We start from the raw sequence: 11,476 nt of genomic DNA on the forward strand, positions 1-11,476 counted from the left end.
CATCTCTTCACTCTGTTGAGTCCTTGCAGAGAAGGAAGGCCTTCAAGAGTATAACTGTTTATCATCTTTAATGTGATATTAACAGTTAGTAACGTTGCCTTATGTAAAACTCTGTATGAACAGGTGAGTTCATGGGTGACGTGGCTGATCCTAACAGCAGGGTCTATGGAGGAGAAGAGGGAGGTTTTCTCCTACCTGGTCCACGTCGCTAAATGCTGTTGGAACATGGGAAACTACAACGGCGTCATGGAGTTCCTGGCTGGACTCAGGTTGGGGACACACAGACACTAGCTTGTGTACGCTCGCACGTTGTACACATGACATGTGCATGAGAGCTTCTTTGTCCTCCAGGTCCCGCAAGGTGCTGAAGATGTGGCAGTTCATGGACCAGTCAGACATCGAGACCATGAGGAGCCTAAAGGACGCCATGGCTCAACACGAGTCTTCTTCTGAGTACAAGAAGGTAGTGACCAGAGCTCTCAATATTCCAGGATGCAAGGTAGGTTGCTGTTTATCCAGGTGGAAACAGTATGCATTTGTTTCATAATAGAGTTTGCATTATTTCTCCCTTATCTGACCACTCAGGTGTGTTTTTCTGTGTCCTGTCTCTACACTGTAGGTGGTTCCATTCTGTGGTGTTTTTCTGAAGGAGCTGAGTGACGCGTTGGATGGGACAGCAAGCATCATCAGCCTCAAGCCACCGCTAGATACAGAGGACTCCATAGACGTATGCATGCACAAGCATACACACATCTCATAGAGCTAACCCAAACAGCAGGAATCAGCAGCATCTTAGTCTAATTCATCCTGCTCTGTTTGGTCTGTCCTGCTCTCTCTAGTTTGTGTCTGACTACAGCGGCCAGCACCACTTCATGTCGCGGTCTGGTCCAGATGGTCTACACGTCCCAGAGAAAGAAGCTACCGTCAGCAACATCCTCCAGATTATCAGGTACGCTGCATCCCTGAAAACATGTCTGCTTCACTTCCCACTTTCTGCTAATCACAATTTTGCTTTGATCACAGATCTTCTCTCACTTCACTCCCCTCTGACTCTCCTCTCTCTGCTCCTCAGATCTTGTAATCGTAGTTTGGAGGCAGAGGATCCCGACGAGGCATCCACCAGTCCCTCTTCCACTGGCCCTTCCCCCACGTCCAGAAGCAACTCCTTCAGGGACCGCTGCCGCAATCAGTCAGTCTTTTTCATAACTTTTGTTTACCTCAAAGAGGTTTCTGTCAGTGTGCAACATCTGGCACCAAACAGCAACTCTGGAGCGTCTCGTATAAGGATACCTTAGAAGTGCGAATGTTTTCTGAGTAGGGGTCTTGAACCCATCCACCTGACGGATGATTTGTGGGGGATGTTGCACAAGTTGTGACCAAGCTTTTGAGACATTTAGTACAGTATCAAATAGCACAGAGCATGTGACACAGTCCACATCCATGTGTTCCAGACACCCGAACGTGGTGTACTGCAGTTGTTTTCACTTTTTGTTTACTGGTGTTTAGTCTTTGTGATATACATGTTTTAATGTCACTCTTATGTTGCTTGAAACAACATTTCACCTCAGATTTTTAATTATATAGTTATATATATATATATTATATGCCTAGTTTCTGATTGTTTATAATATTTGTTATAATATACACAATATAATTTATCAGCCACTTAAGTGTTGTTGTTAAGGTTTGTTAAGGCATCCTTAACCTATTTTAAATTTTATGGTGAAGCACTCCTTAAAGGTAGACTGGAAAATATCCTATTATTCAGCACTGTGACCCGTCCTGCCAAAGGTCTGTTTCCAAAATTGAGTTCTTTATTTTCCTGTTCGTTCACAGACAATGACTCACACACAAAGTTGAAGAAAACGGGTCTGTTATTTAGAGATTTATATCGGGACTATGAGCTGCCATGCTTTATTCAACTCACTTCAGAATTAAAACACAATTGCTGTGCTTTGTCACTAGTTTGTAGATGCAGAGTTTCTGAAAATGTGAACATGCTACCACTCTTAGAATAATAAGACAAGTGCTCCTTAATAATTTTCAAAAGACTAATAGTTAGATTTTTCATTGCCAACATATGCCATTTGAATATGTCCTTGGATTAGTTAAAGAATATGATACAGATACTTTGATTTCTTTATATGCAGATATTTTACATTCACAGCACAATTTCTGATGAACTGCAAGTTAGACAAACTCTTGCTGAACAGTGTATTTTCTCTCATAAACACTGGCACAAGATAATGGATATGTGAAGGAACACATTTGCAGATTGTTATTGAGATCAGGTGATGGTCACATAAACTCCTGTGTCACAGAGTAAACAGATAACAGGTTAGTTTCCTGTCAGGACAGGAAGGAACAGAGCTCTGGTACTCTTCAGCCCGCTGGTGAAAGGCGGCTAATGGCACAAGCTGGAATTTGGTTGTGAAAATGTTGTTAGAAAGCTCATTTCATTTTTAAGCTTGACCTGTGGTGTTTGTATAAAGGAAACCTGGATTATCTTCTCCGTGTTTCTTGACAGTTTTCACTGACCCTGAGTTATTATTTCATGTTGGAGCTCAGCTAACAGCTCTATTTCATTTTGGCCAGAGGTACGGTGTTCATTTTTTTGTACTAGATTGCAGATAAATATTATCTTTCTTACTCAGAGAGGATTAGGAATTCTTCTCTTGTGTCCCCGATCTTTCCCACTGGCATCCTCTCTTTGCTCTTTTTCTTTTCCCCTCTGAGAACTTGTGTTGAAACCTCTCTGTCCGCTCTATACTCCTCTCACTTCTCTCCTCCTTCTTTGTCACCTTCTCCCATTCTAGTTCACATTCATTTAGGACGCCACCAGAGTCAAACCGTGTCTTGTAAGTGGTTAAAAGCTTGTCAGGAGTTTGAAGTTTAGCAGTTTGAGTAGAGGCTTGTCTAGTAGTCAAGGAATGTGCAATGACAAATGCATGATGTGTTTTTGCTTGTTCAACCGATGCACTACAGTATGGAGTACAATTTTGTGCTGTTTATCTATAGATGCAGGTCATTTCTTTCTTCTGACTGGACCTCACTGCATTCTCTCAATAACTGCTTTTGCTGCAGTAGTTAAAATTCATGTGATGCATTTGCAGATTCCCGCAGAAATCGGTAAATAAAAACTTTGAAATTCAGATATGAAACATATTTATTAATGTATTTTACTTTTTTCCCCATTGTTGTACTCATCTTCAGATTCATGGTGGGGGACTTGTCGGATTCAGAGGGAGACTTGTCGTCTGAGCCGGCGGTGAAAGAGGTGGAGTTTCAGGGGACTGAGGAGACGCACAGAGCTTTCAGCCACGGCACTGAGCTTATTCCATGGTAAGAAAAACACACACACAATCACACACAAACACACATACTGTATATAACCCAGCAGACCCTCCAAGTTTTCCATATTTTCTTCTTCTAGGTACGTGTTGTCGCTACAACCCGATGTTCACCAGTTTCTGCTGCAGGGGGCTACGGTCATCCACTACGACCAGGACAGCCACCTCTCAGCTCGCTGTCTGCTGCGACTACAGCCGGACAACACAACACTCACCTGGGGTAAATTCTGACAGTGTCGTTATTTTAACCACCATTTGTACCATACCATACCATTTGTCATAAAAATTTTATTTCAATTATTCTGACTTTTATATTGAAAATATATATAATTTCCAGCAAAGTTGAAAAAAGCTAGTTTACTCTTGCTCATTTTAAAGGGTTATTTAGAAGGGGTGTGGGGTTCAGGTGAACATAAGGTGAACTTGAAACTTGTCTCATTATTACTCTTTAAACAAATGGAAAACAGGCATCCACGATATATAAAACAAATCATATTTCCTGTGTCATTATCATATTATCCACTGTCGGTAAACAATGTGTCTATTGTAAGACACACAATTTAAACTGGCTGTAAATATGTGCATTTGTGTGCAAGCTGCTCAATTTCCTGTGTCTTTGCTGCATTTCAAACATGTCGTAAATGTGTTGATTTATGGCAGGTAAGCCTCAGAGCGGAGGGGCTTCCCCCACAGAGCAACCTCTGGGATTAGGACAGACTGTTGTGGCAGGACTGGCTGAGGGTCTTTTGGACCTGGGAGTGGTGAAGGTTTGTTAAAAAAAGACATTTCTATAATAACAAGTAAAATGTGATGTCTTGAACTTTTTACTGACATATTGTTTATTTGAATATGCAGGCAGTCTTCCTGGGTCACCAGGGAGTGGACGTCCATGCTGTGTGTTTGCAAAACAAGCTGAGCCAGATGACGGTGGAAGAGAACGGTCTTAGCCTCCTCTATGGGCTCAGTACCACCGATAACAGGTCAGAGCCTTGTCGCCGCCAGCGCGCTGCTTTTAAAATCCACTTTTGAACACTGTTACATCAGTAAAACACCTCGCTGTTCTCTCACTTCTGCCGTCAGACTGCTGCACTTTGTGGCCCCGAACCACACGGCACGAACGCTCCATAAGGGCCTGTCAGAGTTGGTGAACGCTACCAGAAAACTGAAGAAGTTTCCTGACCAAAGGCTGCAGTGGCTGAGGAGACAGTACGTCAGTTTGTATCAGGTAAACATTTTTGATCTTCTCAATAAATGTCTTTGGATATCCTCGCCTGTCTTGGCCTGTATGTTTGCTTCCTTCCTGTTCACCATTTCTGCGTGTTTGTCTCTGTTAGGAGGATGGCAGGTACGAAGGCCCTACGCTAGCCCATGCCATTGAGCTGTTTGGTGGGCGGAGGTGGAACATGGGTACGGGCGGGGTGGAGAAACCTGCAGGCCAGAAAAACAGCCCTCTGAGCATTAATGATAAGACCAAGAAGAAGAAGAAGGTCCTTGTAAGGGTCAGTACATTAAAAAATACCTGTTTCCACATCTGTCATTGTGCCTTTTGCAGTCAATTTAGCCGAGACTCTTGTCAAAAATGAGTGAGAAGGTATTTACCTGCAGGTATACTTTTAATCTTTCACATTGTAGCTAAACAATAGGCTGGATTTCCACCATTACACCACTGATTTGACATGTTGAGCGCTCAGAGAACTCTGTTTTCTGCTGTTTTCTCCAATGATGCAGCTGTGATAAACGTCAGCACGCTGCACATATGGCAAGCCTCTGGTGCTTCACAGCTCAGTTTCGATATACTCCTCGTTACACCTACGGACTCAAACAGATGTAGTTTGTTTTTAACGTAGCATTTTTGCACAGGGAGACAGCGGGGATGCCACGGACGACGAGATGGTTTCCAGGAAAACACGGAGCTGTAAGGAGGGACTGTATCGAAACGGACCAGAGTCTGACAGCATCGACCAGGAAGATCCAGGTGACATTTTTCGGCGGATCAAGCCTTTCGTAGATCATTTCCTTGATTCTGTCCTTGTCAGTATAATTTTAATTTATGCTTAGTTCTCTTTGCATCCATAGAGGACAGCTTCCCTGGACCGTTCTCCCTCTCATCCAACAAAAACCCAGGATTGCTAGCCTCTTCTTCCTCATCCTCCTCTTCCTCCAGCATGGCGGGGTCCAACCATTCCCGACCGCAGTCCTCTCCGATCCTCTCAGGAACAGCCAAATCACAGCCGGGGTATGACTGTGACTTTACTGTACATGAGGAGGGGGGGGGGTGTGACAGTTTAAAACCTTCGCTTTTCATTCAGGTTGAGACGTTTTGGCTCTTCTTTGTGGGTTGCAGGGCGTGGAGCAGCAGGTCGTGGCACGGTCGAGGTAAAGGCTGTTTCAAAGGCTTCCAGAACCTCATGATCTCTGACAGCACGATGAGCTTCATTGAGTTTGTCGAGCTCTTCAAGTCCTTCAGGTAAACACCAAAAATGATTCTAGTAGATCCTGTTTTTTTGACATTCTTAGTGCCTCGTTGTGTAAGATACTGTCGTTAAAGCAGAGATTCACATAACATAAATGTTTCTGTTTTACATTCGCATTCAGTACTGGCCTGAAGCACTGATGTGTGTATATTGTACATGTTCCGTTCAGTATTTTTCTTATATAAGTTTTTTTGTATAATTGTTGTGTTGTTATCAATAGCAGCTGAAGACAGCATGATTAAACAAATCCAACAAATGCTTCTCAAGGTTATCATGCCTTCCCAAGGATTCTTGTCTTTATAATATTTAGCTTCTGTAACATTTTCCCCTGTCAAATGAAAGGAAACCGTGTTTTGCCTTGATAAGCAGCGGATTATTTTCATACCAGTCCTCCTACATTTCTTAGATTGTAGTGTATCCTCTCATCTGCTGCCCAGCAGTTTCCTTTTAAATTCCGCACTTTCTCAGCTATGCAGAGAAAATGGAAGTGCAGTACTTCAGCAGATCAACCTCTCAAAAAAATCATGATTATTTTCCTAAGATGGTACTAGAGATGTGTTACATTTAGCCGTTTGACAACTCAAACAACTCTTGCATCTGTTTTTTTTATCGAGAACACTGAGAGGAACTCATACAAGGTGTAGCTAAACAAAATATAAGCAAGTTCCGCTTGTTAAATCAAAGTCTATAAATGTGACTTTTAGGTTGGCCTTGACAAGACATGTAGATGCAATCGAAGATGGAGTAAATTCATCCAAAGTTCAAGCACTCTGAACTACAAACAGATCAGGTCTCCCACAAGGCTTTTGTAAAATTTGAAATAGTTTGTCTGCTGAGTAACACAACGCCTCTGCACGTCTGTGTCTGTGGTTTGTTGAAATTAAATATTTTCAGTCTACGGTGGCTAAAATGGGACTAAACTCTGCTATGTGTCATTTCCTCCACAGTATCCGAAGCAGGAAGGACCTGAAGGAGCTGTTTGACACCTTTGCTGTCCCCTGCAGTCGTTCAAGTCCAGAATCTGCTCCCCTCTACACCAACCTCAGGATAGACGACAAAGACACGGGGCTACAGCCGGACCTTGGTAAAACCTTCGGCAGTCAAAAACATGTGCACAAGCACCAGTCTCCACCACCTCTTTCTCTTTCTCCCTCACTCACACTGAACCTCTTCCTCTCCTGTCCAGACCTTTTAACCCGTAACGGCTCTGATCTCGGCCTGTTCATCCGGACGAGGCAGCAGATGTCTGACAACCAGAAGCAGATCTCAGATGCCATTGCAGCAGCCAGCATTGTGACCAACGGCACGGGAGTGGAAAACGCATCGCTAGGCGTCTTGGGATTGGCTATCCCTCAGCTCAACGACTTCCTAGTCAACTGTCAGAGAGAGCACATGAGCTATGATGAGATTCTCAGCATTATACAGGTAAACTCTGGAGCCTGGAGGGACAACACTTAATAAAACTATACAGCAGCATGAAGTGGATGGGGGGATGGAGGACATATACTGTATTAATGGATAGAGAGAATGATTAGGAAACGCCTGTAATATTTGTGAATTCACCAGATGGATGGACAGAATGAGGATGAAAGAAACCTGAGACACAAGGAAGGAAAAGGGACTGCTGATCAATAATGGTAATTAATTGTTTGTTGCTTTTCTCTCGCAGAAATTTGAGCCCTCATCAAGCATGAGGCAAATGGGTTGGATGTCATTTGAAGGCTTTGCAAGGTAGAGTAAAAATGTAATATTTCAAAATAAATTGCATATTCATGTCAGTACTGAAACACACTTGAAATACACTGAATTGATAACCCGTATAGAGAAGAAGAATTTCCCTGCATATTAAGTTTCTGTAGTACAACATTTTTATAAACATGTGATTGATTGCTTGTTACCATCCCTCTCTCCATACCAGGTTCCTGATGGATAAGGAGAACTTTGCTTCTCGTATCGAGGAGTCCCAGATGAACCCGGAGGAGCTGCAGTACCCTCTGTCCTACTACTACATCGAGTCTTCTCATAACACCTATCTGACTGGACACCAGCTCAAAGGAGAGTCCTCTGTTGAGCTTTACAGTCAGGTAAGAGAGACTATTTGTTTTTCAGTGTTTTAAGGATTTTTGGACCCTTAACTGATCATTGAATGTCATTTTACACCAGGTGCTGCTGCAAGGCTGCAGGAGTGTCGAGTTGGACTGTTGGGATGGAGACGATGGCATGCCTGTTATTTATCACGGACACACGCTCACCACTAAGATCCCCTTTAAGGTTAGAAATACATATGAATGCTTTAACCAATCACTGATCTCCATGTGCTCTGCTCTCAGGCCTCACTTCATGGACTCAACGCCAAACACCATTGTTCTGCTGTATGATGTATTTATTTTGATAAAAGCAGTCCAGGCAGAAATTCTGTCGGTTCAGTAAACTAAACAAATGTGAATTTTTAGAACTGACCTCGGTTCACTGGGTGGTTACTCTTGAGGGCCGTATCAATACTGTTTATTTGATGTAATCTTAGTTGGACTAAACACAGCCCTCGAACACCTGCATTTTATTTAATGTTGTATCTACGGGCTGTTTCAGTAAAGCTCATTAATATTGGTTTCCATAGAGTTTTACTTGACTTTTATTTGACTTGGAGTGCTGTTTCTAAGAACTGAATCTCTCCCATGATCCTCCAGGATGTGGTGGAAGCAGTTAACCGGTCTGCATTTGTCAATTCTGACATGCCCGTCATCCTGTCCATAGAGAACCACTGCTCCCTCCCACAGCAACGCAAGATGGCTGAAATCTTCAAGGTATGACAGCAGCTGTGTCTGAAAAGACTTTCCTCATCAGTACCTGTAGTCACGTATGTATGGTTTATTTGTTTCAGATGAACTTTACACTTAGTTTATATAAGCGTGCATGCACCTTTGTCAGCAATTCCATGCTTTATATCTTGGGAGTTGCATGCACATACATCTTCAAGCTGTCTAGTTTCTAGTACAAGCACATGTTTTCCTCAATTGCACTTGTAAGAGCAGTTTTTGAGCGAGAGTGGAACTCCACTCATTCGCTTTCCCAGATTTTCTCAGCTGCTGTGGGCATTCGAACTGGCCGACTTCCAGCCAGAGGCTTGCTTTCCTAATCTTCAGGCTACAACCGTCCTTTCTTTTTTAAGTTGTACACCAAAGGCCACACATATCTGGGCTCGACAGATACATCATGGAATATCATCTTGCTTTCATCCAACAAAACTTCCCAGCCTCCTGTCCTCCCTGGAGACGGACTTCTGAGTGGCTTGATAGAGAGAAGTCTTTCATGTTCAGATAGCTCTGTGCCTTTGGCGAGCTTGTGTCACCACGGGCTTGTTTATTTGCACTGTTTTTTTGTGTTGATAAAAGCACTTTTGGTTTTTCTCTCCTCCTCTCACTTGACATTACATTCTGGCCACATTATAGGAGGTGATTTATTGATGTCTGCCTGTCGCGTTTGAATATCTATCCGTTAGACGGTGTTTGGGGAACGTCTTGTGACGCGCTTCCTCTTTGAAAGCGACTTCAGCGATGACCCTCATCTGCCGTCGCCGCTGCAGCTGCGGGGGCGGATCCTCCTCAAGAACAAGAAGCTCAAAGCTCACCAGGCACCGGTGGACATACTCAAACAGAAGGTTTGAGAAGAAAGAAAGACATCTTGTCCACACATACATAAACATGTACATAATTTATATTTCATGGAAGCCATTCTTTCAGTGGCCTTCCAGCCAGCATTAGTATATTGAATATTTAACACTGTTGATTAGAGTGCTGTCACACATAAATAATAGATGCTAATGTGCCATCACACCATTTTCACTCAGTTTACCTTGCACACATAATGCCCCAGTATAAATACACTATAAATCTCTACAGATGAGATCTTATAATGGGTAGCTATAGATTATTTAAATCTATATATAATCTAAATAGATTATATAGATAGAGATAGAGTATATTTGTAATACTTAATGGTTTTTTTTTTTTCAATATTTTAATCACAGGCTCACCAATTGGCCCACATGCAGGCCCAGGCTAGCAATGGGTCATCAGGGGTTTCTACGCCTGGAAACCACGCCAATGAGGAGGAGGAAGAGGAAGAAGACGAGTACGATTATGACTACGAGTCTCTATCAGATGGTAAGAAGAAAACACTTCAGAAGTTCAAGACTAACACTAAACAACTGAATCAACTGAACACGCTCTCCATGGATTCTCAGGCTAAAATACTACTTAGATTATCTGTAGATTCTTGTGTTGTAACCCTTGAATCAGTTTCTGTTCACACCTTTATTCTGTCTCTTTTTTTTCCTCCACACTTAAGTCTCTCTTTACGTTAACACTGTTCTCACTCCATCCCTTTCCTATTTTATCTTGCCTGTTTTTCACTTAGCTGATGTCCTCACTGCCTCTACTGCCTCGTATGGCCTGGAAGGTAAATGCATGGCTCTGATGCACCTCTCTGTGTACCGGTGTTTCCATCAAGTTTTGTTTTGCGGTGGTAGCTGGTGGTCTTTCACTGATTCATTGTGATCAACACTTATAAGTGTCTGTGACCCTGCAATGGAGCTTTGGGGGAAAATTATGGGTTCTTGTTGCAAATTTTCTAGCTGTGGTTGTCTACCACTGCAGAATAACTACAAAGGAAACACTTGCACATTAGTGATCTGCGTCATGGCTGTAGACTGATTCCTGTATGTGCCTGCATACTGTGACAGCTGCTAGCTTTCTGCTGCTCGTGGACGTCAGGTTATGCTCCGCAGCACTGTAGCTATCTATTGTGCAAAGTAAGCAGCAGCTGCGCAACTTGAAATAACTCCATCCAATTTATTTGATGGTAAAAATGATGCTGGAAGTTTTGTCGTTTGACATTTTGAGATTTAATTAATGTGCTAACGCAGAGGGCTTGGCATCCTCCCTCACTCTCCACTGTAGCTAATAAAATAAGGCCAACCATGTGTGTTCTTCAGAAATTTTTACGACAGCGCAGACATTATGACTCTACTTTGTAATCACTCTAACTCATAATGGTTTTAGAATCTCAATGGGGTGCAATCAAAGCATATCTATCACTACTAAATTGCTAACAGTGGGTGGTTAATGACATGGAGTGTTTGCTATGATTGTTTTATGACTATCATATAATTGCAATAATACAAGAAGCATCCTTAACTCCCAGCTTGCTGCAGCAGTTTTTCTTGTGCCGTGTTTCAATGAAAGTGTCTTTGTTAATACGCGCTCATCATCCAGAATGACTTTCATCGTAAATCAGGTTCTGTCACTATGAACAGTGTGATTAGAGTCACCTGAAAACAGTGATGTAAGCTTGTGTTGTGTTCGTGTGCCTGCTTGTTTGATACAATATGTTTTAGATGTCCTGCTTTAAGACGCAAGCTGCAGTATGTCTGCCACACTGGTGAACCACTTTCAGGACAACTTGGGACCGTACTGTCTACCTCAAAGTTGACTGTCCTTGTGAGATATGTAATGACATCAAAATTCAGTGTTTTTACAATTAAACACTGCATGACTTTCTCCCACAAACGTATCACCTCCCTGTCTCCTCCCCCTCCTACTGTATTTGTCTGTGACCTCGCCAGTGGCTGGGCAGGCTCATCAGGGAAACAAA

General features: G+C 42.7%; 1 protein-coding gene across 2 annotated transcripts in view; it reads left to right on the forward strand.

Moving 5' to 3' along the window:
• Positions 1 to 11,476, forward strand: part of plce1 (phospholipase C, epsilon 1) — a 76,699-nt gene that overhangs the window by 50,101 nt on the left and 15,122 nt on the right. Inside the window, exons 11-33 of one of the 2 annotated variants that reach the window (XM_041962328.1) lie at positions 124 to 269; positions 352 to 499; positions 620 to 727; positions 840 to 949; positions 1,073 to 1,189; positions 3,214 to 3,342; positions 3,434 to 3,570; positions 4,011 to 4,117; positions 4,206 to 4,330; positions 4,431 to 4,575; positions 4,685 to 4,849; positions 5,211 to 5,325; positions 5,427 to 5,586; positions 5,695 to 5,817; positions 6,772 to 6,908; positions 7,011 to 7,249; positions 7,494 to 7,555; positions 7,743 to 7,908; positions 7,988 to 8,095; positions 8,512 to 8,628; positions 9,324 to 9,482; positions 9,852 to 9,987; positions 10,241 to 10,282. In XM_041962328.1, the coding sequence (XP_041818262.1) occupies positions 124 to 269; positions 352 to 499; positions 620 to 727; positions 840 to 949; positions 1,073 to 1,189; positions 3,214 to 3,342; positions 3,434 to 3,570; positions 4,011 to 4,117; positions 4,206 to 4,330; positions 4,431 to 4,575; positions 4,685 to 4,849; positions 5,211 to 5,325; positions 5,427 to 5,586; positions 5,695 to 5,817; positions 6,772 to 6,908; positions 7,011 to 7,249; positions 7,494 to 7,555; positions 7,743 to 7,908; positions 7,988 to 8,095; positions 8,512 to 8,628; positions 9,324 to 9,482; positions 9,852 to 9,987; positions 10,241 to 10,282 (3,001 nt within the window). The remainder of the gene's footprint in view (positions 1 to 123; positions 270 to 351; positions 500 to 619; positions 728 to 839; positions 950 to 1,072; positions 1,190 to 3,213; positions 3,343 to 3,433; positions 3,571 to 4,010; positions 4,118 to 4,205; positions 4,331 to 4,430; positions 4,576 to 4,684; positions 4,850 to 5,210; positions 5,326 to 5,426; positions 5,587 to 5,694; positions 5,818 to 6,771; positions 6,909 to 7,010; positions 7,250 to 7,493; positions 7,556 to 7,742; positions 7,909 to 7,987; positions 8,096 to 8,511; positions 8,629 to 9,323; positions 9,483 to 9,851; positions 9,988 to 10,240; positions 10,283 to 11,476) is intronic. The other variant, XM_041962329.1, reaches the window with a different exon arrangement.

Source organism: Chelmon rostratus, chromosome 21, assembly GCF_017976325.1.
Source record: "Chelmon rostratus isolate fCheRos1 chromosome 21, fCheRos1.pri, whole genome shotgun sequence".
In the NCBI taxonomy this organism is placed as follows: Eukaryota; Metazoa; Chordata; class Actinopteri; order Chaetodontiformes; family Chaetodontidae; genus Chelmon; species Chelmon rostratus.